Below are 27,142 nucleotides of genomic sequence, written 5' to 3'. Positions count from 1 at the left end.
TCTTCTTTACAGAGGAAAGACTGCAGCCAGAGGGGTGACACAGCCAGCTTGAGAGGTCTCACAGCAAGAGAGTGCAGGAACCTGGGTGTGAACCCAGAGAGTTTGCTCCAGAGCTCATACTTTTAACTCCTGGGCTGTGCTGCCTCAGTTTCCTAAAAAGGATGGTTTTGTAAAGCTGCTGGAGTCCAGTTTGGATAATGAAGATTCATTAAGAGTCCTGCCCCATCTGCTAAGTCTCCATTCCACCTCTCAATTTCTCTAAAATCTACCCCTTCACAGTACACACTGCCACTGCCTTCACTCAGCTTTCCTTTCATTCACTGGCCTGGATCATTTTAATCATCTCTCATCTCTCAATCTGTCTCTTTGGTTGGGCTCACCCCTCTTCTAATTCCTTCTCCATATTGCTACCAAAATTATTTGGCTAAATCACGAAGCTGATTCTAATGCTTAGGACTACTCAGCAGTCCCCCATAATCCATACAGAGTCTAAACAAATGGGTAGAGTCCAAACTACTTCTCACGATAACGGAGACACTCCACACCCTGTATCTCTCTAACTCTGTGACTGCCCCTCCCAACCTTACCCTCTCTGCTCCAACAACAGAATCAATCAACCATATTACTATGAATGCCCCAAGTCCCTCCCTCACTCTCACGCCTTTGTTCTTTCCTCTGCCTGTGAAGCTCTCAGTAGGTGAAATCTTTTGTCCCACCTGGATCCATCTCCCTTCTTATGGCAAGGGCATCCCAGTTGGGAGCAGTGAATCACTCTCTCCCTAGGCTGGTTATCAGGCTGGTTATCAAATCTAAATTTCATACTTTCTGCCTGCTCTGTGAACATGTAGCTTGGCCCTTTACATCTTTTTTTTTTTTGAAGATGTTAGGGGTAGGAGTTTATTAATTTATTTATTTATTTTTGCTGTGTTGGGTCTTCGTTTCTGTGCGAGGGCTTTCTCTAGTTGTGGCAAGCGGGGGCCACACTTCATCGCGGTGTGCGGGCCTCTCACTGTCGCCGCCTCTTGTTGCAGAGCACAGGCTCCAGACGCGCAGGCTCAGTAGTTGTGGCTCACGGGCCTAGTTGCTCCGCGGCATGTGGGATCTTCCCAGACCAGGGCTCGAACCCGTGTCCCCTGCATTAGCAGGCAGATGCTCAACCACTGCACCACCAGGGAAGCCCTACATCTTATTCCTATGTTAAGCTTTGTAGGGAGAGAGTGTTTGACAGGCAACAAAGGAGGAAGGGGTTTTGTTTCCTGGTCCTGGAGTGCTCCCTGGACAGGCTGGGCAGCAGGGGTAGCTCCTCCAACACCAGCTGGCCCCCATGGGTGATTCTGTAGTGCAATACCTCTAGTGAGACATGTCTCCACGCACAGTTTTCCTTGACACCCTAAAGGGCAGATTTCTAGCAAGTTCCGTTGGCTTGTGTGGCACTTCAGTGGCCTCTCTGTCATCCAGTGACCTAGGAACATCTGGATCTTGGCCCTGGTTTGGGGTGGGCTCCCCCTAGTGTGCTCTATCTCAGTCCTGGGGGGAGTGGCTGCTCCTTCCATCCGCCATTCCTAGATTCCCTAGAGTTCTCTTTACGTCTTCCTAGACAATTCCTTGTTACTCTAATCTATTAGAGCTGATAATTCTTTATATTAAGCTTTCCCTGCTCAAATTACTGTGTAGCATCGCTCTCACTACTGGACAGGATGATACCTCCCCCACTCTTTTGATGGGGCCAACCTCTTTCCAATCACCCTCAACACTTAGCCCCCAGCTTCAGGCTTGGGCTTGTGACTCCAGCCTGTTCAATCTGTGGTTGAACAATTAGTTCAGGAAAAGGCAAATCTCATTCAGTTCACTGAGCCCCAGTCCTAACACCTCCCTCTCCCAACCACATCACCCTTCTTCACATTATCCCAAATCACCCAACAATACAATTTGGTTGAACTGATCCCATCCTTGGCTTGGCGGGTGATGAGGGAGAAGAACAGTGCTGATCAAACTAAGAAATCAGCACATCCCATGTCCCCTCTAAATAATTAACTCAGATGTATACCTGATTTAGAGGCCAAAATGACTAACAAAATTGTAAAACTTTTATTTGAGCTGCCTGGGAAGAGAATTTCCTCCTTTTTGCTAACTATAGTCTAGAAGCATGTAATCTTGAGAATATTTTGCAGCTACCTTGAGATTTTGAGAAAAGGGCCTACAGAGAAGAGTGTCCTTAGTGAGGAAAATGAGATAGAAACCTGGTCCTTGTCACATGTTTGTACCTTGATCAAGCTTTGCCTGAAGCTACCTGCCTCTGGACTTGGGGAGCCAATATATTCCCTTTTGGGAAGGCCAACTTGAGTTGGGTTTCTGTTATTTAAAATGGAAAACATCCTAATTATTATGTTTTCCTTCCAGGTGAGACCATAGCAATATGCACAATTTTCACAACATGTGCTTCACTCTTTCTTAATGTCTCCGCCACCTATAAAGTTGTGAAGGCAGGAGCTGAGTCTTATTTACCTTTGAAGTCATATATCTTGGCACAACGTCTTATACACAGTAGGCATCCAATAAGTATCTCTTGAAAGGATAACTGAATAAATAAGTAAATTCCAAATAAATCAGCTGAAGTTAATGCCGTGACAGCTCTGATGAAAAACATGTGCTAAGAATCTGGGCAGTAACTTCTACCTTTATAATCAGAGACAAGGATATTTTATACCTCGATTATGTGCAGCAGAAATGAACAAAATATTGTAAATCAACTATACTTATATATATATATACATATATATATATATATATTTTAAAGAGCTACATCAGAGTTGCAGGACAAAACAGTAGACTGCTGAGAAATAATGTTACTGGGGACTCACTAAGACCATTCAATGCTAATGTCACAAAAATCACAGGCAATATTAAACTCACCCACCAACAATGGGGCAGCAGCATTAGATTTGTCCCCTGGTAGCCTCGAAGATAATCTGAATTTCCTGAGAAGTTGACTAAATGGTTGTGTTTTCTCATTTTGCTATTGACTTTCTAGAGAGCAATTCTGAGATAATCGGGAACATCATTATTCCAGGACTCAGACTGAGTACAGAAAAAAAAGTGATTGTTTCCTCTGACACACACATGGCTAGGTGAGTTTGTGTGTAATGACATCACCAACGCTAAGAATTGGACAGTATACTCTGATTGCATTCATTCAGAGTTTAGGGAAAATAAATATCGCTCTTCTTGATCACTGATTGAAATGCAGGAGTCCTTTCAAAGCGTGAAGTGTCACAACTCCATCTCCACTGATAATGTCAACTGATTGCAGGATACACCAGGTGTCTGTAGGGAATCACTCACCAGCAACTTCAACAATACAAGTGATTATAATTCAGTAGTTTTTAATGATGTCTGATGTGCAAATGATTCCTTTAGCTTCGCTCAGGAACATCAAATTCCCTCTTTGGCGATAACTCGGCTTTGAACTATATGTCACTCGCTGTTCCATCACTATCTTCCTGAATTCAAAATAACTACAGTAGCAAAAACCTTCAGCAGTCATACGAATCCTTAATATATTCAAAAGAGAGCTCAACATTAAAGCACACACAAATACTTGCAAAATAGAGCAAGTAGCTTAATTTGAGCAGCCAGAATATCTATGTGTTATATGAAAAGATGGACTCCTTAGCAGGCATATAAACTTAAGTGTGCAAATGTAATTTTAAGGTAGCAGAATGCAAAAACCTACACACTGCCAAATCACACAACCTCTGCAGAATTCCCAGTTCTTTACTCATGTTCAGAGGGTGAATGAGTTTTGCTCAAGATTACTCGATTTGCCAACAATTACCTAGAGGGTGCAGGGCAGAAAATGAAGACGGGCATTTTAGGAGAATAAATTGACTCTCCTTCATCTGCTCAGTGAATTACTGATGGAAAGGCATGAAAATAAGTTTCTGATAAGAAGGCAATTCCCTCCATATTCCTGTAAGTTACTCAGAAATGAGAAAAATCAGTATCTGGAAAGAACGGCAATAGAGTTTGGGCATATGGCCTGAAAGATGAAAAGTAAAATATTATCTGAAGTGCTTAAAGGTAAAATACCTTGGCAGTGGTTAACACGGCAGGAAGCTACAGGACTCCTTATACTGTGTTAATCAATGTCCCGACCCAAAATCAAGTCACTGCTTTATTACCGTTAGAAAGCGCCTGCCACTCTTTTTCTCATCTATGTTCTATCAACCATTTGGTAAGGAAACTCATTTTTATTTGGCATAAGTCTTGATAAAAGTATAGATGATAATTTCTAACCTGCTCCATCAAAATACATGAAGCTATTTCCTTCATCTTGATTTAAAAACAAGTAAGTAGATGCTGGCAGACAACACTTGTTTATGAGAGGATGTGCTTCTATAGAAAAGAATACAAATGCCAAGCAGAATTATATACCATGTTCATTTGCAAAGAATTGTTGACACATTGTCTTTTTTAGGGGATTGGAACAATAGTCCCATCGTATGAAACCCTGATTGACCTGAACCCAAGTATGACACACCCCGCCTGAGTAATTCAGCGCTAGCACCAGACGCTGCAGTTCCCGATTTGATCCACAAGAGGGCACCATTCCGCCACCGTTGTTCCCTGCAGAGGCTGCGCTTTCAGTAGAACAAATGTGTTTTTCAGTCTACAATCATTTTTAATTTTACTACTGACAGTCTGACAGGACTACTTAATATTGCTGGGTTGACCTTTCCATATTTTGTGCTAAATCTTTTTTTTTTAACTTCTCTTAATCTGCTGTGTCGGGAAGAGGATATAATTGACTCCACATGAAGACAGGCTGCAGTGTGATGTTATCAACCGACAGCACTGGTCAAAACAGGTGGATAGAGGCAGGATTGCAGGCAGCAGCTGGTGCCGTACATCACACTACAGGCCCCGATTGCACGAGCACCCTCCACGTGTGGACCATTCGGGGAGAATATTTAGCCTTCATCAATCCTCAAGAGGGGCTTGAAATGGCCTTCCACGGCACAGATAACATACAAGATGTAAAGTTAATTTCCTTAGGTTCAGTCCTATTCTCCTGGTAAAGGAAGACTGTCCATCTGGGGAAAGATCTTTCTTAAAATGTTGCCTTTGAAGACTAAGCAGGCTGGAAGAGAAAGGTAACAAAACTTTTTCTCCAACACACTTGAGAACAAAGTCATCTGTAGCCTAAAAGAAGCACATAATTCAGGCGGGGCTGCAGAAATAACAGCCAGCACTGCAGTTCCGGGATCTGACGATGGTGACATAGCCGCCACTTACCAAACACTTACTTTGCACCGGACTCCGTGATGAATGCTTCATAAGGAATTCCCCCAGTTTAAACCTCCCCACAACTCTGAGGACTGCACAATCACTAGCCCCCTACTAACAGATGGGGTGTGAGACCTAAGGAAGTTTCATTTATTATTATTTTAAATTTATTTGTTTATTTTTGGCTGTGTTGGGTCTTCGTTTCTGTGCGAGGGCTTTCTCCAGTTGCGGCGAGCGGGGGCCACTCTTCATCGTAGGGCGTGGTCTTCTCACGGTCGCGGCCGCTCGTTATGGTGCACTGACTCCAGACGCGCAGGCTCAGTAGCTGTGGCTTGTGGGCCCAGCTGCTCCGCAGCATGTGGGATCCTCCCAGACCAGGGCTCGAACCCGTGTCCCCTGCATTGGCAGGCAGACTCTCAACCACTGCGCCACCAGGGAAGCCCTATTATTTTTTTTACACATATATTTTATTGAAGTATAGTTAATTTACAATGTTGCGATAATTACTGCTGTACAGCAAAAGTGACTCAGTTGTACATATGTATAGATTCTCCTTTTTAAGACTCTTTTCCATTCTGGTTCATCATAGGTTATTGAATCTAGTTCTCTGTGCTCTACAGGAGGACCTTGTTGTTTATCCATTCTCTGGATAATAGCTTCCGTCTGCTAACCCCAGCCTCCCCTCCCATCCCTCCCTCCCCGCCCCCCTTTGGCTACCACCCCTCTGTTCTCTATGCTGTGGAGGCTTTATGTGGTGGGTTAGGACAGGCTGACAAGTGGACCCCAAACCAAGATTAGACGTAGGCTGTCTTACTCCAGTGGCCATAAGGTTATTCATAAAGTTACACTGCCCCTCAGTATCCTGTGAAATAGGTAGTCTATCCTCAAACTGCTCACCTCATCCAACTTACAAGAGCCTTCCCGGGTTTCTGAGGCTTATTCTCTGAGAAAAGTCTGAGAGAAAAATTCCCAAGCAGGTTCTGCTTTGGGTCCCCTGGTTCCTCAGGAACCTGAAGAGAAACCATGAAGAGCTAAACCTGCTTTGTGGTTTATGACCATGCAACTCAGGCTGGGGATGTTGGAATTTGAGGCCTTTCATAATACTGCAGAGTTTATACAAAATTTTGGAAATCTTGGCTCCTTTATTGGGGCCAGCTCAGCTAAGACCCTGCCCAAGATTTTTTGACACAGAACACTTGTGATTTTGGAAATTTCTTAATGAAACTCCATATTGGACAAATCTGATATGGAAGGTGAGGTAAGAGTAGGCTGCCATGATTCATTTCCTATCTCACCTGCCCCCTCATTGTTCATTTCATGGAAAAAGAAAATAAGGGCATGGAATAGAGACCCTCTAGGCAGAAGCCACATTCCTAAGCAACTGAGTTACATCATCAAAGGGTGAGTCCACCCAGGCTGCAACTAGATACCAGTGAGCAACTAGAAAAACAGAGAAAGGCCTAGCTGTCAAGGGCTGGGAGGGCTGCACGTGACCCAGGAAAATTTGTGACCAGGGCAAGTCTCCACTTCCATTAAGAAACAGAAGACTTAAAAGGAACCAAGGAATCCTGACAAGCAAGGCACATATCATGGAGTTCTAGGGGTTGGTGGGGCACATATGCGCCCAGAGACCCAATCCAGGAATGTTAGATGCCAAGCTTGATGCAACAAGATTGATTCTAGCCATCAGTGCTATGGACAAGGCTTCTTTTTATTGCCAGACTAAGAGAGGTTCAAAGTACGTAATTCTACAAAAGGGCAATGCTGGAGCAGTTAACACAATACAATGCAACGTGGGATCCATATTTAGCTGGGCAGAGGTGGTCACGTGGCCAGCTACCCAGAAGAGCCGGCCTGGCCTAATTACCACAGGGACCAGCGCTGCTCTGAATCTCAAGACAAAGTCCAGGCAGGCACACCACGCATGGCCTCTGCAGCCTGAAAGATGCACTGTTTTGTACGCCAAGAACTAAGGGGAAATCCAAACTCTGTGTTTTGAGAGACGGAAAACAATTCAAGTGAATCTTCTGTAGCTTTGAAAGATGTATTATTTTGGGGGCATACCACTTGGGTGAGTAACCAAGTGATCTGGTGAGCAGCGAAACATCTTTGGTCCAGTTCAGTGCCATGGTCCATGTTGCTACCCACATAAAGCACATTTTGATAAGTTCTACATACGTACAATTCTCAGATGAGATAAAAGTCTCATGACGTCTGCCATGTCCGCCAGGATGAGCAAGCGTGTTACAGCCGATAGCAGAGCCCGGGCAGCTCGCACCATGGTGCCACGCTTCACCGAGGAGCACGGATCATCAGCGAACTCTGAAGAGGCGATGCGCATCGTCTCACCTGGAAGACAGACACGGAGACACACGTGGGTAGACGGGAGGCTCAGAGGCTGGCAGTCGTAAAGATCTGTGGACGGGCCATCACAGCTCTCATTGCAAAACCACTATTACCAGGTGGTACCAGCTCCCTCAGTGCAGCAGACACTTTCAAGGCAAACTCATAAGTGCACCCAGACAGGTGCTGTAGACAAAACCCAAGTGTAAAATTATGTGTTTAGCATCAATAAGGAATATAGTTAATTCAATTTGTCTAAGAACTGAGATGAATTTGCCTTACCTTAATCATTCTTACTCTGCAAATCCCTTGGAACCAGTGGTATTCACTAGGCTAGTTGGTTTCTAACAGTTGAAGAATAAAGTTAACTGCTCCAGAGAGGAATGAAACTTAAGACCTTGGCCTCATGAACTCTGTACTCGTAATTGAGCTAATCAGACAATAACAGACTACAGAGTTACCCCAAGTCTGTTCTTTCAATTGTCTGCTAGGAAGCTACTCTCTAATATAGAGAACATTTATGAGACAATTGAAGCGATTCAACAGATGTTTATTAAGCACATACTCATGTCAGATTCTCTTCCAGGCTCTGGAATTGCAAAGGTGACTAAGAACGCCCTGGCCCCAAGGAATTCACAATCTAATGAGGACACACGTTGTAAATACATACTTATAATAGTGATTACGTGCCATCATAGACATATGATTAAGAATGAAGGCAAAGAAGAGGAGGAAGTGATTTACTTATTTAGTATGAGGCTGGAGGGAAGCTGTCAACGTTGACAGCCTTTGAAAAACTAAAATGTATTCACCAGGAAGACAAAGGTAGGAAGGAAACCCGAGGCAGCAGGAACACCACGAGGCTCCAGAACTTGGAGCAGGGCGCTGAGTATGGGGAAATGCAATCACCTGGAAAGTCACAGTGAGTCAGGGGTGTGGGGAAGACAGGCACCAGGGCCTGGAACACTGTGGAAGAGATCTGAACTGTGTCCTCAGCAGGGAGGGAAATGACTTAATAGATTTTTATTTTGGTCACATTATATAAAATAAACTGGAAGGGACAAGACTGGTGTAGAGAAAATAGGAAAACACGGTTATAATCTGAGGGAGCAGTAAAGAAGACGTGGACCAGGGAAATAGGAACGGGATACAGAGAGGAAGGGAGTATTAATGAGATCTGCATGAGAGAAACAACGGATTTGGGGACTGGTTAGGTATGGAAACCAGAGACGAGGTGGTGATGGTGAATACGGACCCAACACAATGGACAGGTACACATTTGCACCCCAGGAGAGGGAAACAAAGGGAGATCATTCACTACGTGAGATGGGCCCCATGGGGTGGATATCCACCCGGAGAACACAGAACTAGGAACTAGAACTAGGAAAAAGTATAATGAAGCTTCACAGAGCAGAAAACACACAGGGGTAGAAATACTTCAATGAACCAGAAGAGCAGAGTTAATATGACCAATTAATTAAATTAGGGTGACACAAGTCATTCAATATTTATTTATAAAATGATACTTCTCATCTATTCATCAAAACCGAGTTGATTTAAATAAAGTCAATTATATCACTGAAAGGCCATGCATCCTATAATTTATCCTAAGATATAAGGCAAAATAAAAAACTCTTCTCATCATTTTACAGGCAGATCAAAATATAATGTAATTCCCTCAGTGTTGTAGTTATTTAAACCCTCACAGTGATCCTTTTTATACTTAAGAAATGTGGGTGTGTAAGGAAATATATTGTGCTGTTGGACTTTTAAAAGAGCCTACCATCTATGACACAGCCAGCCAGGTTAGTATTTATGCCTAGGCACAAACAAGTGGCTTAATATATAACAGCAGCATGGGAGAAGTTTAAATATTCACTGTCATACTGGTGAATTTTCAAGATGTATCGCTCTAGAGACCTAAATATACTTTAAGGTAGAGGCTGGCAGTTAGGAGGTACGTATTCAATCCCAGTGTTCTACCCTTGCCACAGGCTTGCATAAATCTCTTCTCTGCCCACCCTGTGTCGCCCAGAAAAAGACAGTAGCAAATATCTGAGTGGTGGGGAGAAGTATACCTCATTCTCACTCTGTAGAGTGCAGCAAGAAAGAACATTATACACCAAGGTGAATCTAATGAAATAGCGCGAGGGTCACCCTAGGTAAAGAATGGACACATTTGTACATGGTATTAATGGGTAAGTCAGATGCTGTTGGAAGGGATCCACTTATTCAAGGAAGGGGGAGATTTATTCTGCACGTGAAACGAGGGAGCTACATGGTTGGTCCCAAATTTTCAGGTTAAATGGTATGAGTCATAGCTCAGGTAAGAATGGACCTTTCAGGCAGGGCTCTTCTCAGAAAAAAGGGCCCTAAGAGGAGAGTCCAGTCACACCACCTTCCAGCTTGTGGAGAAACCATGCCTAATCAAACTGATTTTCAAGATCAGATTTTCATATAGGAGGTCAGTATAATGGCACTTCATCCAGATGCTGACTATTTGGTCAGCAATACTGCTTCAAAGCCAGGGGATGGCACAGAGCAGGATGGAGCTGTCAGGTGGAGCTTGGGGACCACACCAGGCACTCCTGGAAGGCTCTCGGGAGATGTCCGTGACAAAGAGAATGAGACCCAGAGAGAGAGAGACAGAGACAGAGACAGAGAGAGATCCACATTAGCAAATGTGACTCTGCAAAAGGAAATGTCACACTAAATTCTGAGATTACCCTCCAATAAATAAAAGATGATTTAATCCAATTTAAATTAAAACTAAAAACTCACTTTAAGCAGATACAAATGATTTCATGTTGTTAAAGTTTTTAAAGGAAAGGCACTCTGGAGTCGGCTATAGCTTTAATGCGTTTGTAATCTATATTACAAAATGATAAGAGAGTTTATCAGAATAAAATTAGCTATTTTCCCCGAGAACTGCTTTTTCTATAAGACTAAAATATTTAGCTAAGAAATAGCATGCATGTGTAGGAGCTGGAAGACAGCAATAAAGAGAGGACACCAGAGCTGCCTGTTTCTTTTATATACACTCTTGTATTCAAGCTCATAAACTTGATTACAGACCTAAGCTCAGAGCAGTGTTTCTATGATAAAGCCTTTGATCCTCTCAAGCCACTACCACCTGCTGGAAAGAAGAAAAAAATAACATCTCCAAATAAGTGACTAAGGGGAAATAATACTAATTAATCTGTATACAACACTTCTGTATAAAGGTTTAGTTTGTAAGTATTGTTCTAAAAGTTTTACATATATTAACCCGTGGATTAACAAAGAATATACATCTTTAACAAAGACCAAGTGTCACACCTGACTCCTTCCAACCATTATTAAACTGTGAGATCAGCGATTATTCCACTTCTGTGTTTTAGTCCCCTCAACTATAAAATAGAGGTGGAAATAATAACAGCTACTTCGTAGGCTGTCATTAGAGTTAAAGATCAAAGATAATGCATTCAAAGCACCCAGCACAAGGCTTTGCCAGTAATGGGAGCTTACTCATTATTTACCATTAATACCGCAGCTACCACTATCACTGCGATCCTCTCCAATACGACAAGAATAGTTGGTGAACTCCCAGATAAAGGTTTGGAAGTGCATTTTGTGACTGACTTCACTGCTAGTGTACACAATAATTAAGAAGCAAGAAAACGTCTGCCTGATAAAAACGTATCGCTTTAAGGCAGAATATAACCCCCCCTCCCCCCAAAAGAAATGGTGTTAGTGCTTGGTTTTCAAATTGGTGCTTGTTTTGGTTCTTAGGCTACCTGGAGGAATTGGAACCTCTGCAAGGACTTGATAAATGTAGCAAGAGCCACATTCCATAAAATGGTGATTACCGTCTTGCTTAAATGCAGTAGAAGACCGCAGACTTGGAAACAGTAAACAGCGATGTGCTAAGCGTAAAAGAAAAATGGAGTGAAGAGGATCAATACTGAATCCGATGTCACTTAATATTTTTATAAAAATAAAGAGAAAAGAAACTGATAAACATGGTAACTTTAAATTTCATTGTGCAGTGGAAGTGTTTCTGAAATATCTGTGCTGTATCAAACATATAATTAAACAAAACCTATTGTAAGTTACTTTGTAAAGCAAGTAAGTTACTTTGTAAAGCAAGTAAGCACCCAATAAATTATCTCTGTTTATAAATCCAAAATTTCAATAACCCTGTATATGTAAGGCAAGTCTCTCTATAAAAAGCATGCAGTTGACTTTATACTCTTAAGTCAATAAATGTTTCTATTGATTAGTATCTTTATTCTTCTATAACCCTGACTACAAATCAAAACCAACTGAAATGTCAGTAGACTGATATATAGTACTTGGTAGTTGAAATATGATTTCAAAAAATCTTTTAATGTGATGAGGAAAGAAAAACAACGCCATAAGTGGCATCCTGACTGAACAGCAGAGATAATAGGATCATCAAAAATGCTATCATCTAATTCTGAATGAAAAAGGCAGGCTCACCATCTCAACATGCAAATAGAGAGGATGTTGGCTTCCTCTTGCTAATTAAGACACTGTGTTAAAAAAAAAAAAAGGGCAGAATAGGAAGGTAGTGGTGGGGTGGGGAGTTAATGTCTAAATTCCAGAATTTAAGAATATGTCAGAGGACATCATGAAGCCTAAATCTTAGCAGATGCAGAACTCAGGTGTGACCTCTGCCTCCTTAGGAAATCATTCCAATTTGAGAGACCTCTAATTGTTAAATTTTTTTTTTCAATTATTTTGGTCTTCCATGTGTTCTTCTGAACCACACATAAAAATCTAGTCCTCTTTTCAAATCGATAAATCTTGAGAGAATATTTTTAGATGTCCTTCAGGGAGAAGGAAAATGCCAAAACAAACACACATCAGCCATTGCCTGAGAACTAATGCTGCATCATCCAGATTATGAAAATGACACCTCGCATGGAGAAATGAACAAACAACTCCCCCTAGTCTTCCAAATGTTAAATACCTACTAACTAGTCATTCAAGTTGGGATGATTAGTTTGCTGGTACACAAACTTTTAAGCAAATTTATAGTGTAAACATAAAAGGTGTTGCCAATTAGCTTTGGAGGGAAAAAATCTGGTTTCTGGCATGTTGTGAAGACAAATGATAAGATAGATAACAATTGATATCAAGTCACTATGACCTATTTCAGGATCTAAATTACTACCTGTGTTTGAAAGATATGGAATATGAGCTCATAGGTGGAGTCCAACTCCTTAATTTCAGAGGAGAAAAGCCAAGTATCAAGAACCTTATATGGCTCACTCAAGGTCACACAGCCAACTTAAGGGCAGAGTTCAGACCAGAAGCTGGGTCTCTTGACTCTGAGTTTAAATTTGCTGCAATTTACTACTGTAGTATATTTCTCTGGAAACCTTCTGTTTTTGTATGGCTTCACAAATTCACAACTGACTGTCCCCAAGTTAGTCCACATAACTTAAGCCTTTTTATACCAGTTTGGATGTCTTGATACTATGCTTAGGTGCAAATATATTTGTAAGTTCCTATGGAATCTCATTACTGTCATTAGTACAACTAAATAATACTTGCACCATTGATTTCAACCAGCTTAGATACAAATACAAAGAAAAGCAAGTAGGAAGTATAAAGAAAGCACATTATATAATTTGCATCTTAGAGGCTGCAGATGAACAAACGACACTTGAAACTGTTATACTGTAAAACAACAAGTCAACTTAACTTTTTCTAAAGTAGTCTTTGGCTAAACAAAGCACAGGAACAATTCCTATATTGAGAAACGGTGATTAAGGATCGAAAACTCTACCACACATTTCAAAATTAGAAACAACAAAAAAAATGTTCCAAGTAATTGGTATCATGAACATGGTAAATGGTGCTATAAAATTACAGCTTAATTAAGCTATATTTTAAAATATCACATGGAGAAAACTGATTTTCTTCACTAGTTTGAGGGAGAAAAAAACAGAATGATCAGATTCTAGGATTTAAATGGCACAGTCTATGCTTTATTTTCTGAACTGCCATTGATTTCCAAGTCATCACAGAGAAATGGCAGTTTCTTAAATGTGATTATAGCCATGAGTCTTCTTTACTGAACTGACTGGAGGCATCCATGTCACCATCATTCTGGCTCCTATATTAAGAGAGATCACAGAAGGACCACATCTAAATCAACATCAGGATATCAATTGTAATAAAATACAGTTAACAAAAGTATTTTTGTTCGGTGGGAGGATCTGGCAATAGGTAAGGAACAAAATTGATTGAAGATAACTCAAAACCCTAAATTCAAAAAGACAAACTTCCAAAATGTGTTAATCAAAGCTTTCTTCAATTCTGTGATCAATAGCTTGTCACGAGGGTCATGATGGACCTCAGACAGTCTTCTCTCCTTCCAACTCAAAAGTACATTCTTAAAATAAGTGAAGTAAGGTTATAACAAACATCAACCTTGAGAGGAAAACATGTCCCAACAGGGTGACATGCAGTCTTATGGGTGAGGGAAATTTGGAGGGTTAGAGAGTAACGGTCCTGTCTACACTGCCTTGAGTTTGTAGGGTTGACTGTATGATCATATCTATAGATGGGTGCAAAGTATATAAGGAGTTATATATCATTTCATTCATCCTTTTATTCATTCAATAAGCATTTATTAAGCACCTGCTATGTGGTAGACACTTGTTAAGTTGTGGATATTCAAGGTGAAGTCACGATTCCTGCCCTCTACTTACTAGCATCGTGATCTTTCTGAATGACTCACTAACAAGGATCATCTGAAGAACATCTGTAGAGAAACACCCACTGATCAGGCATTTGGAAATTCAAGAAAGAGGACGCTGCATTTTGGGGAGCTGGGACTCATGAGTATGTAGAGGATGCATAGTCAGCTACAATAATAAGTAAGAGTGGTCAAAAAGTGTGTGTGTGTATACGTGTATCTATATATCCTATATCTCTATATCTGTATCTGTATCTAGAGAGAGAGATTAAGTTTTTCCTTCTTTATCCCTGCAATGTATAGCTTTTAGCCATGATTCTGAGAGAAGGCAGAGACCAACCACACACTGCTGACCTCTCTTCTCCTCCAATTCCCTGCTAGATTTCTAAAGAACAAAGAGTGTGGATGAGAATGTCCCAGACAAATACAACCTCCATTATTATTAATTAGTTCCTCAGCCCCATATTGAGCAGGTCTGGGTCACTAGAGAGATTTCAGGGCCCCTCTAACTTCTTAACATCAAACCCTAAATGAAAAGTGGGCCTGAGGGGTCTAGGACCCCTTTCCTGTGGACTAATTCAGTTTTCGACTAATATTTCCAAAGGAAACAGATGCCATCAGATCACACTAGTTTCATGAAATTAAAGAGAAGTATAGAAAGAGAGATGAAAGCATGAAGATTACAGAAAGTCAATGAACTGTAACGTTTTCTCTCCTTCCGCTGGAAATGAGATCTACTACCACAGTCAAAATAATGTAGGGTATCCAGAATGTCAGGAAACATGACAAAACTACTTTTCTTGATTTGCTAGTTAAAATTTCAAATAATATTATCAATAGTTTTCTTAAACCTCCAGAACGTTGTTTCTTATAAAGTACATAAAAACTTAAAGCATGGATCCAATTGTTATACTGAAAAAAAAAAGTCAAATAAATGTGCTCTTTTCCCTGTATTCCCAGATTTTTTGGATACTGTTTTGATGCGGAGCCATTTTCACATTCACCTGCCAGTCCACGGTCCTTCTGCCTTTGCAGGCTGCTCTCAAGCAAAGGGAGCCCCATTCTGTGCTCCTTAGTGGTTATTTCCTTCAGAGTTAGTGGAAAATGAGTGATAAATGACTTGAAAATTACACTGTATGTACTTGCCAGTGAATGTAGGCGCCCAGTTCCTTGGCAAATAGAGTTCTCACTACAAATTAATAAACTCACATTGGGAATATAATTTAACCTCCTAGGTAGGTCTGCCTATAAGGAGAGAATATTCTGGTCATGCTGACATTAGTATTTCACTCTGTATGACAGCATGATAAGGATTAATACACTAACATGGACTTTTTTTTAAAAGATTTAATTTTATTTATTTTGGGCTGCATTGGGTCTTCGTTGCTGCGCACGGACTTTCTCTAGTTGTGACGAGCTGGGGTTACTCTTCGTTGCAGTGCGCGGGCTTCTCATTGTGTAGCTTCTTTTGTTGCAGAGCATGGGCTCTAGGCGCGCAGGCTTCAGTAGCTTGTGGCACATGGGCTTAGTTGCTCCGCAGCATGTGGGATCTTCCCAGACCAGGGATCAAACCCCTGTCCCCTGCATTGGCAGGCAGATTCTTAGCCACTGTGCCACCAGAGAAGTCCCATAACATGGATTTTTAAAGCAAATACACATGGTTGTTTAATTCTTACTTCACTCACATACTATAAAGATGGAACGGCTGACAAGCAATTGCCCTGGGGCACCACTGGGAGGTGTCTGATTTGTGGTAAGTATGGGAACTGGTTTTGAACAACGAAGGGGAATTTCATTTTCAGTTCCTTCTCTGAACAGCAAGTAGCTTTTCCTACCAAAAAAGAATTTGCAGAAAAAGTTGGGGAAGAAAATGCAGATGTCAAAAAACCCACTGATGTGGAGAACTTATTTAAGAGACACAGAACGGAAGCATGACTGAGCAAACTTGGACTTAACAAGCAAAATTCTAAGCCACTGCCAGATGGTATTCAGGACCATGAAGTACGAAGCAGGCATCCTGGCACATTGGAGAGAGGACAATGGCAGCCGAGGCTGATTCAGTCCAAGCCCACACAGAGGTCACCATCTATTCACACTAACCCAACACTTACTTGGATGGAATAAAAAGCCTGTATGAATCCACTGTGCATCCTTTATAAGAGGCCCTATATAACCAAAGGGTAAGCAACTGTATTTAATAATCACAGTAGATTGTGGGTTCAGTGATTTTTAACAGACCCATTTGTTACCTTCACACAATTCCAAGCTAAAGAACCTTTTCAGGTATAAATGCATAAGCACGCACATACATAAACGCCCACCAAGTGTGCCCTATTTAAATACTCCAGTCAAGGCTTCGGCACAAAGAGCTGGCAAAACCAGGAAATGCAACCATTTATAGAATGTAGCCTAAAGGCTTCTTCTGCTTCATGTGCTACACATTATAATTACATTTGAGTATCCCCAAATCTAATATTTTCAATAATCAACAGATGCAGCTAGAGATCATGTCCAAAAATGGAAGCATTGCTAAAATCTATTCTGCCCGATTGTGTGGATCTCTTCAATGTTAATTAGTGTTGCCTCCTCACTTCTGCTTACCTTTAGCTCATCTCCCTCTTCTCCAGAAACTAAGAACACATGCCTAAATGATCTCAAGAACTCCTTCCATGTATACCATGATGCAAGACGTAATAATAGCTATTTATAAAATACTATGTACCAGGCACAATGTTAAGCATTTTACATTTATAATCTCACAATGAGGTGAACAACATTACCTTCACTTAAAGATTAAAAAATTATGGCTTAGCTTAGAAAGGTTTATTAATTTGTCCAAGGTCAGCTTAACACTAGGAATTGAATCTAAGGCTAATGGACTTAAAAGTCTGTGATCCGGGCTTTCCTGGTGGCGCAGTGGTTGAGAGTCCGCCTGCCGATGCAGAGGACACAGGTTCGTGCCCCAGTCCGGGAAGATCCCACATGCCGCGGGGCGGCTAGTCCTGTGAGCCATGGCCGCTGAGCCTGCGCGTCCGGAGCCTGTGCTCCGCAATGGGAGAAGCCACAACAGTGAGAGGCCCGCTTACCACACACACACAAAAAAGCCTGTGATCTTAGTAACCTTGAAGCTCTAAGTCAGTCTATTGATAAAAACAAACCTAAAACACAATCTGATGACGATGATGATGAATAATGAGATTAATAATTATAGCTAATCCTAACATAATGCTTATTTAGTGTCAGATACTGTTCTAAGCACTGCATTTACTCATTTAATCTTCATTAACATCCTACAAGATAGGTACTCTTCCCATTTTATAGATGAGGAAACTGAATTATATAAAAATTAATTTGCCAGAGGCCAAAAAACTTCGGATAATGGAATAAGGCTTTTAACCTAGAAAGTCTACAGTGTTTAGGACTTAACCACTTCAAGGACAATGCCAATGGTTACATGTCAAGCAAAACAATAAAAACCAATAACAAAAATATGTTCTGGGTCTTCCCTGGTGGCGCAGTGGTTAAGAATCCACAAGCCAATGCAGGGGACACAGGTTTGATCCTTGGTCCGGGAAGATCCTACAGGCCATGGAGCAATGAAGCCCGTGCACCACAACTACTGAGCCCATACGCCACAACTACTGAAGCCTTCACACCCTAGAGCCTGCATGCTGCAACTACTGAGCCCACGTGCTGCAACTACTGAGCCCACGTGTTGCAACTACTGAAGCCCACGCACGTAGAGCCCATGCTCCACCGCAATGAGAAGCCCGCGCACTGCAGTGAAGAGTAGGCCCTGCTCCCAGAACTAGAGAAAGCCCATGCGCAGCAACAAAAGAAAGCTGAAATGTAGCTGAAAGAAAGAAAGAAAGGGAAAAATGTATGTTCTTAACACCAATCGCAATCAGTGATAAATTACTTTGTGGCAATATTTTTTAAACTGATCTTTTAAATAAAATCTAGGCACTAAAGTGATGTCCTCATGCACTCTAATTTTAAGGAGCTAGGTCAATACTTAAACAGATAAAATCACAAGAGGGTATATAAAATAGGAACTACAATGGAAGAAGGTCCTTGTCTCTCTCTGTAAAATCAGACATCTGATATGCTTATCTTGATTCATAGATGTCCAATTAACAATGCTTTTGTGTTGTGATCAGACTCAACTTCCTTTTTTTTTTCCTAGAGACAACTTTAGAACCTTCCTTAACTTGAAAATAGAACTGTCCAAGAGTAAGCAAAAACATCGCAGTTTTCTTTTAGACTGTAGTGTGTAACATTAGGCACTGTGATGCCCAGTCAATGTTTCTGCATTAAGGCTAGAGACATATTTAAAGCGCTGCTGATTGTGATGCAAAAATCACATACATTTTTCTTCAAATGCAACCCACCTAACAGTAGAACGAGAAACCCATAATCATCTATGGAAATTAGTCTGCTCTCCACCTATCATGCATATGTATGCCAAATAATTCTAGACTAAAAGAAGGAAAAAAAAAGAACTAATTCTTCATCACGTGACAGATTTTGCTAATCATTTTGAATTCCCACCACCTTGAAAAGTAAAGATTTAATATTTCCCACTATTAATTGGATATCACTTACTAGCTCTTTTCAGTTAGAATTTGGGGCTCCTCTAAATCTTAGGCTTACTAACCTTCTACGAGTAAAGTAAAAACATTAATAGTATTAATATTCTTCTAGCAAAATATTAAGTAACAAAATTATCAGGAGGATAAGCTCTTAAAATAATTGTGCTTTGTCTCTGAGAATATACCAGTGAAGAACCTGGGCTCAGACTTCTTGATCTTAAGTCCTGTTTCTCACATTCTTTTTCCTTGTATGACCTCAGGAAAATTACTTAAACTTTCTAAGACTCAACAGTAAAATGAATAAAATATCACTCCATGTCACAGATTTATGTAAAACTTAAATGAGAGGAGGTAAGAGACTGAATATGAAGGAATATATCTCCAAGACACCTGGAAATGCATGTGAAATATAACAAATGTCTTTATAAATGGCAGGGCAATCTCTGAGCTAAAAAAAAAAAAAAAAAAGAAACAGAAATTAGCAACCTTGAAATAAAAATGGTAAATTGATTCTGAAGCATTGACAATCTTAGAGTTATTAATAGTTATTTAGAAGCTAGACTTTTAATTGCTACAGATGGGACAGGAGAATGTCTTGACCCTCATGAGGAAGAGCTCTGTAATGTTTTCTGCCCAAAATAAAATTGAGAAGCTTAAAGTGCTATATCAGTGAAAATATTAACTAGAAAATAAATGTGTCCTCTGGCAAAGAGGAGTGATAAAGAAACACGTCTGTCCCTATCCAGAAAAAAAATCATACAGTTTCATTTATATTTGGCAATGATAGTTTATAATCAGAGTACTAACCTCATGTGTTTGTAAGAAACTCAGTTATAGTATCTGCATAGACTAGAAGCAGAGAAGTTATTTTAAAATTTAGTTTCAGGTTGGTGGTTTTTTGGGGTTCTTGTCAGACACAAAATCAAATGCTTTTTGGAAGGATGCATAGGAATCTCTCAAATAAGGCTTCAAAAAAATGAGTATACAGTTCAAAATTATAGAACAATGTAGTTGTGCTGAGTGGCAGGATTAATGATCTTAAAGAACTTAATAATTAAACTAAAAAAATTAATGATTAAAGAACTTCAGATAATAGAAGTATAAGGAATAAAATATATAACATTTTAAAATATTTATAGTAGTAGAACAAGAATTTGAAAGCATGAATTAAGGACCATGATACTTTGAACCAAATAGATTGTGTGTGTGTGTGTGTGTGTGTGTGTGTGTGTGTGTATTTGGCTGTGCTGTATGGCTTGTGGGATCCTAGTTCCCCAACCAGGGATCGAACCCAGGCCCCCTGAAGTGGAAGTGCAGAGTCCTAACAACTGGACTGCCAAGGAATCCCCCAAATAGATTTTTAATAACAGATATTAAATCTGAAAAGAAAGAATCAATAAAAAATTAGATACAACTAAAAAGAAAATCTGTGAAGTAGAAGACAACTAAATAAACTTAACCAAAAAAGGGCACAAATAGTTAAAGAAATGAAAGATAAGAAAAAGAAATATGTAGAGAATATAGAGAAATTTTCTAATATAAGGCTACTCGGGATTGCAAAGAAGGGAATAAATAGAATGGAAAAGAGCCAGTATTTGTGAGACAATGGATGAGAATTTTCCAGAGTTGAATAAATACATTAATACTCTGATTCAGGAAGCCCAACATATACCAACCAAGATAAACAAAAAGAAGTCCACACTTGGTAACTTCATAGTAAAACTGAAGAAAACAAATGTCAAAGAGAAGATTTTAGTTTAGCTACAAAGAAAAAACAGACCAGCTACAACATAATGACAAATTATACAGACAGCATCCTTCTCAATGGCAAAATGCAAGCCAAAAGACAGTAGCATAATATCTCCAACATGCTGAGAAAACCTAATAGGCAAACCAGAATTTTATGCCTAGCTAAAATATTATTTAAAATGAGAGCAAAACAAAGACGGTTCCAGAAAAATATGAGACAGCTTATGGTCAAGCACCTTCACTACTGAAGAAACCATCAAATGTACATATCATGAAGAACTGGGATTCACAATAGAATCAATTTAAAAGATTAATAAAATAATATGCATAAATAACTTAAAATAACCCAGTTTGTAACTAACCCACAAGAAATTTTTTTTTAAATGGTATCCAATAGTAATACTAACCAGTGGTAGTTGTAATAGTATATTTTCTAATAAAGATGTCTAATAGTGTTTTTATAGCCTCTAGTCCTTAACTTTCATCTTTTAGTATAATATCAGTGATAACCCATCTTATCAATATATAATACATTTGATTTAAATACCTCACTTTGTGTCTTCATGTAAATGTAATTCATGGCAAAGTACTACTAATTTGATCAGTATTTTAAATAATTACATAGTCCATTGCCAGAGCCACTACCCTAACCAAACTCTCAGCACACCACCTAAGATCTTACAAGAGCGCCCAGTTAGTCCCCCAGTTTCTAGGCACACCCTCTTCTTTTTTATTCATCCCATGCTCATCAGCAAAAGCTGTCAAGTTAGTCAAATCATGAGAATCAAGACCTATAATGATAGCTAATCAGAGTATGTTATTGTATTACATTAAATCATGAACTCTAATATACAGTTTTAAAGAATTCTACCAATTATCCCTCCTTTACTTCTTATTCAGACATAGTCTCTTAGTGCTTTAGCTTATACTACACTCTGACATGGTAAATCTTCTAGCTTTTACTAAAAGCACAACACTCTCTTTTCTGCCTCTAAACTCCCGTTCTGTTTTCTCTACCCATCACACCCCTATATTCTTTCTTCCATAGTCAGTATACACTTTGCTGACCTAAACTGATTTTTCATTTCCTGTAGTTGTAGAAAGTTGACCTACATAATTCTAGCTATTCCAATTATTACTCAATCTTTTAAATCCTCAATTGAATATCAAACTGAGTATGATTTCAATATGAAATGTATTTTCTAATTCTTCTTTTCTAATCTTTTAAAACTAGAAACCAGTTAACAAGTACAGGAAAGCTCTATTAAACAGAATCTCATTTTTTCTCCATTCTGGATAGCAGAGAAAGGACCAATCAGTATAGAGGACTTGGTCCACTATTATCATAGTAAATATTCACAATCAGCCCTAATCGCAAACATCTTAGAATAACAGCTTGTGTAACACTATTCTTTTTTTTGGTTTGAACGTGGCAATTTTCAAAAAATACAATCAACTACCTATGGAAATTACAAAAGTCTAAATAATAAAAGCATAGAACTCTTGTAAGAGCTGAGTTATTTCCCCATAGACTAAAACTATTTATAAACTGTATTTCCAAAACTTGATATTTTTTAACACCTCTTCCCACTTTCTAACAATATATTATGAAGGGAGAGTGTATTTTGGGGACTGGGGAGTAAGAAGATAATGAATGAGTTACGAGAGGAGAAAGAAAGATTTTCCCTGACATCCTCCCGCATACACCCCCAAAAATCACAGAATGCAGCTCCATCCTACATTCCTACACCGTCATGCTCACTTAAGAGTGTATTAGTAAATTATGTTATAGGTTAAATTGTGCCCCCTCCATCCCAGCCCAAAAGATAAGTCAAAGTTCTAACCTCCAGGACCTTGATTTGACCTTATTGGGAAAGAGAGAGACTCTTCACAGATATAATCAAGTTAGGATGATGTCATACTGAATTAGAGTGTGCCCTAACCCAACATGACTGATGTCCTAATAAGAAGAGGTGACATACAGACACACAAGAGGAGAAGACCACATGAGGATGAAGGCCGAGATTGAAGTACTAAAGCTTCAAGTCAAGGAACACCAAACATTGCCAACAAACCACCAGAAGCCAGGAAGGGACAAGGAAGGACTCTCGTCTTCAGGTTTCAGAGGGACCGGGGCCCTGCCACACCTTGATTTTGGACAGAACTATAGGAGAATAAATTTCTACTGTCTGAAGTCACCCAGTTTGTGGGACCTCATTACCGCATCCCTAGGAAACTGATACAAAAGAAGACATGTGTACCCACTTTGTGAGATATATTGCATTTTAATTTTTTTTTTTTATAAATTTATTTATTTTATTTATTTATTTTTGGCTGTGTTGGGTCTTAGATACCGTGCGGGCTTTCTCTAGTTGCAGCGAGCGGGGGCTACTCTTCATTGCGGTGCATGGGCTTCTCATTGCGTTGGCTTCTCCTGTTGCGGAGCACAGGCTCTAAGCACATGGGCTTCAGTAGTTGTGGCTCGCAGGCTCTACAGCGCAGGATCAGTACTTGTGGCTCATGGGCTTAGTTGCTCCAAGGCATGTGGGATCTTCCTGGATCAGGGCTCAAACCCATGTCCCCTGCATTGGCAGGAGGATTCTTAACAACTGCACCACCAGGAAGCCCTAAAAATATTTTTTAAATGTATTCTACATCTCCACTTTGGTTGTTAGATTACTGAAAAATTATCCAACCACCAAGATTTCCCACAAGAGTTTGAACTGAAGTCATTAAAATTCACACTCACAGTAAAATTTTAGTCATCTGGCGACCAGCCTTCCAGAATCCCAAACTCCTCTAATGACTGCTGACCAAAAAGTAGGCAGGGTTACAATGTTAGCAATGTAAGGTGCAAAAAAGAAGCCTTCCATGAGTGCCAAGGAAGAGACACCTATTGCCAAGAGGATCTGACGCTCCAAAGATTGAACCCAGTGTTGAATGGCTGTCATGCTCTGATTGATAGGAATTGTATGTGAAAAATCATCCCTCCCATGCAAGGCTGGGAACTGAACCGGAAGTAGCAGGAAGCAAAAGAAACAGGAAAACTGGAGATCCTTAATGGCAGCATTTAGAAGTGATGCTGGGGCAGTGAGCAGTAGATACTGCACTGTACCAGTCAATGATGAGAGAGTCAGAGAGGAGAGGCCGTTCTGCAGGGTAGAAAGTATCAAGATTCCTTATTAGAGGTCTCACCTCTCACAGCCTCACCCTCCCTGGGACACACAGAAAACACAGTTCTGCTCTGCAGCATATGTAGGCTAATACACAGGGAGATATTGCCCTAAAGCTAGTAAAATCTCAGTTGCTCATTGAGCAAACCACCCTAAGGGGATATCAAACTTCCAGCAGCTCACTGTACTTGGTAACTCTGATAGTCACCCTGAAGACTTAATAATGACTGAAGTGTTTGGTAATTTTCCTGCCTACATTAGCTGATTGATTCTATCTACAAATTTCATTGCTATTGCAAATATAAAATTGTATTAGAAAGCTGATTTAATGAAAATAAAACATCCATCATGGATTCGGTATGTAAGACTTTTAAACAAATAACTTAAAGACAGAAATTTTAATGTGATTTTGCCTAGAATTCCAGTAAATGTCAAACACTAAAAAGTTCTTTATAAGTAGAGTATGGTCTAGTGTAATGTTTGTAACTTATCTTGAATATTCCAATGATAAGATCACTGATATTCGTTGAATGATATTCTCACTGAGCATCCATCATATGTCATGTATTATGCTGGGTGATAATGATAGTGTCAATATTACTGAAGTATGTCTACCTCCAAATAACCTAAGGTCTGATGACTACATCATTGAAGTCATCCTTGAGTCCACTGGTAAAACTGAAAAGACAAATAATATTAAAAATGTTAAGTCGATTGCAGATGTTGTAAATGTGACCAAGTGATTTTCTAAAGATACGAAATATTCCTAAAGAAGGAGGGTTTCTTCAGTATTTGAATCATTGTCCAGGAAAAACACGTGATTGCATTCTACTTGCAAGCTACCTATATGGAAGGAAATTTATCAGTCATTGTCCCAGGAAAACAAATTCTAAAGCAACCACCAGAACTATTAGATTAGGTTTTTAGACATGCAACCAAAATCCAATCACAACATGATAGCTCGTATTTATGATGATATCCCTGAGGCATTAAGAAAATGTTTAAATAGATATTTAACAGTATAGATAACAATTAAAAACTCTGTAATCCTAACAGCCATTTAAAAATAAAACAAAACAGGGCTTCCCTGGTGGCACAGTGGTTGAGAGTCCGCCTGCTGATGCAGGGAACACGGGTTCGTGCCTCGGTCCGGGAGGATCCCACATGCCGCAGAGCGGCTAGGCGCGTGAGCCATGGCTGCTGAGCCTGCGCGTCCAGAGCCTATGCTCCGCAACGGGAGAGGCCACAACAGTGAGAGACCCGCGTACCGCAAAATAAATAAATAAATAAATAAATAAAACAAAACAAATAAAAACTGTAAATCCCTAGGAATAAAACTAAGAAAAACGTTAAATACCTTTAAGGTGGAAATTATAAAACCATTGAAATATATGAAATAAAATATGATGAAATATAGAGATATGCCCTAATGATAATTAAGACTCAGTATTTAAAGATGGAAATTTTTTCCAGATTGATGTATAAATTCTATGCAACTTTAATCAAGATCCCAACAGAGTTCCCTTGTAGAGAAATTAATAAGATGATACTGAAGTTCAGATTGAGGAACAAAGGGTCAGTAAAGAATAGCCAAGATAATTCTGAAGAACTACAAAAAGGAGATGAGGTTTTGCCCTGCCAGATATCAATATTTATTAATAAGCCATAGTAATTAAGTCAAAGTGGTATGCATGCAAAAACTGACCAACAGAATAACAGAATAAAGTAGCTTGCAACAGCCTAACTTATACATGTAAACATGACCTATGACAAATGGGAGATGGATGGACTGTTTAATAAATGGTGCTAATTACTGGCTATGAATAGGGAAAATAATAAACAAGATCTTAATTCACAAAATAAAAATCAAAGATAAAGACTAGTGTAAAAGTGAAACTTTTAAACATTTAGGAGTACATATTTACGGTATTGGGATAGAAAAGAATTTCTTAAGGACACACAAAACACCCAACAAAGAAAAGATCAATAAAATTACGTTTAAAAAAAACTGTATGTAAAAAATAAGGCATGAACAAAATGAAAATATTAGTCACAGACCAGGAGTGTATATTTGCAAACAATACATAAAATACAAAGTTTTTTTTTTCTTTTAATTGAAGTATGGTTGATTTACAATGTTGTGTTCATTTCAGGTGTACAGCAAAATGATTCAGTTATACATACTTCTTTCAGATTATTTTCCCTTATAGGTTATTACAAAATATTGAGTATATTTCCCTGTGCTAAACAGTAGGTCCTTGTTGGTTATGTATTTTCTGTATAGTACTGTGTATATGTTAATCCCAAACTCCTAATTTATCCCTCGCCCACCCCTTTCCCCTTTGGTAACCATAGTGCATTTTCTATGTCTTGTATAAAAAATTTTGTTTATAAACTTTCTGTTTTATATATAAAGTTGATCTGTATCATTTTTTTTAGATTCCATATATAAGCATTATCACATGATATTTGTTTGAGTATCCAAAATATAAATATAGTTAATTTAGAGGAAGAAGAACAAACGACCTAATGGAAAAGTAAGCAAAGGAAACAAACGACCAGCAGGCCCAAATAGCTGATAAATAGATGAAAAGCCCAGCAACTGAAGATATGGAAACTGAAATAACAGACATAGTTTTGCACCTAAAAGACTGGGAAAAAATACCAAACACTGTGATAAAATTTAGTGAGGATGTTGGAAACAGGAAATCTCACATACTGCCAGGAGCAATATAAACTGTTACAGTTACTTTAGAGAATATTTTCAAAATATCTAGTGAAGATGAATGGTAGATACCATAGGACTCTGAAATTCAACTTTCAGTCAGCGTAAGAGAAAAAAGACAGACCTAAGAACAAATCACTGTCAGTTATTGTCCCAGGAAAACAAGTTTCAGGACAATGGTTAGACCTTATACATATTTATGGGCTGCCTTATTTAACAATTCTACTTATAGCTATATTCCCACAAGACACTCTTGTACTTGTTCACAAGAAGAGGCTCAGAAAGATTTGTTTACTGCAGGTCTGTGTGTTACAAGCAGACACTGGAAATGCTCCAAATGCCCAACAGTAAGAAAATAGTTAATCTCTGCATCCAATAAAATACTACAAGAAATCAACTAGGTTCATTTAATTAAGTTAGACAAATGCAATGATAAATGATATTTGCAATATAGTACTACTAATGTAAATATTAAAGAAATTACAAGTAATCGTATATATTATTTATAAATGAATATATGTATTGCAAGAGGAATTCATTAAAAAGATTTCAAAAAGGAAAT

The 27,142-nt window shown here is 39.3% G+C and overlaps 1 protein-coding gene across 2 annotated transcripts in view; it reads right to left on the bottom strand.

Moving 5' to 3' along the window:
- CTNNA2 (catenin alpha 2) overlaps positions 1-27,142 on the bottom strand; it is a 1,238,106-nt gene that overhangs the window by 854,339 nt on the left and 356,625 nt on the right. For both annotated transcript variants that reach the window (XM_032653512.1, XM_032653513.1), the window contains exon 4: positions 7,469-7,635. In XM_032653512.1, the coding sequence (XP_032509403.1) occupies positions 7,469-7,635 (167 nt within the window). The remainder of the gene's footprint in view (positions 1-7,468; positions 7,636-27,142) is intronic.

This window comes from Phocoena sinus, chromosome 13 (genome assembly GCF_008692025.1).
Source record: "Phocoena sinus isolate mPhoSin1 chromosome 13, mPhoSin1.pri, whole genome shotgun sequence".
Taxonomy (NCBI): domain Eukaryota; kingdom Metazoa; phylum Chordata; class Mammalia; order Artiodactyla; family Phocoenidae; genus Phocoena; species Phocoena sinus.
The sequence above is the reverse complement of the archived record's forward strand: the minus strand, read 5'-3'. Positions and strand labels throughout refer to the sequence as shown.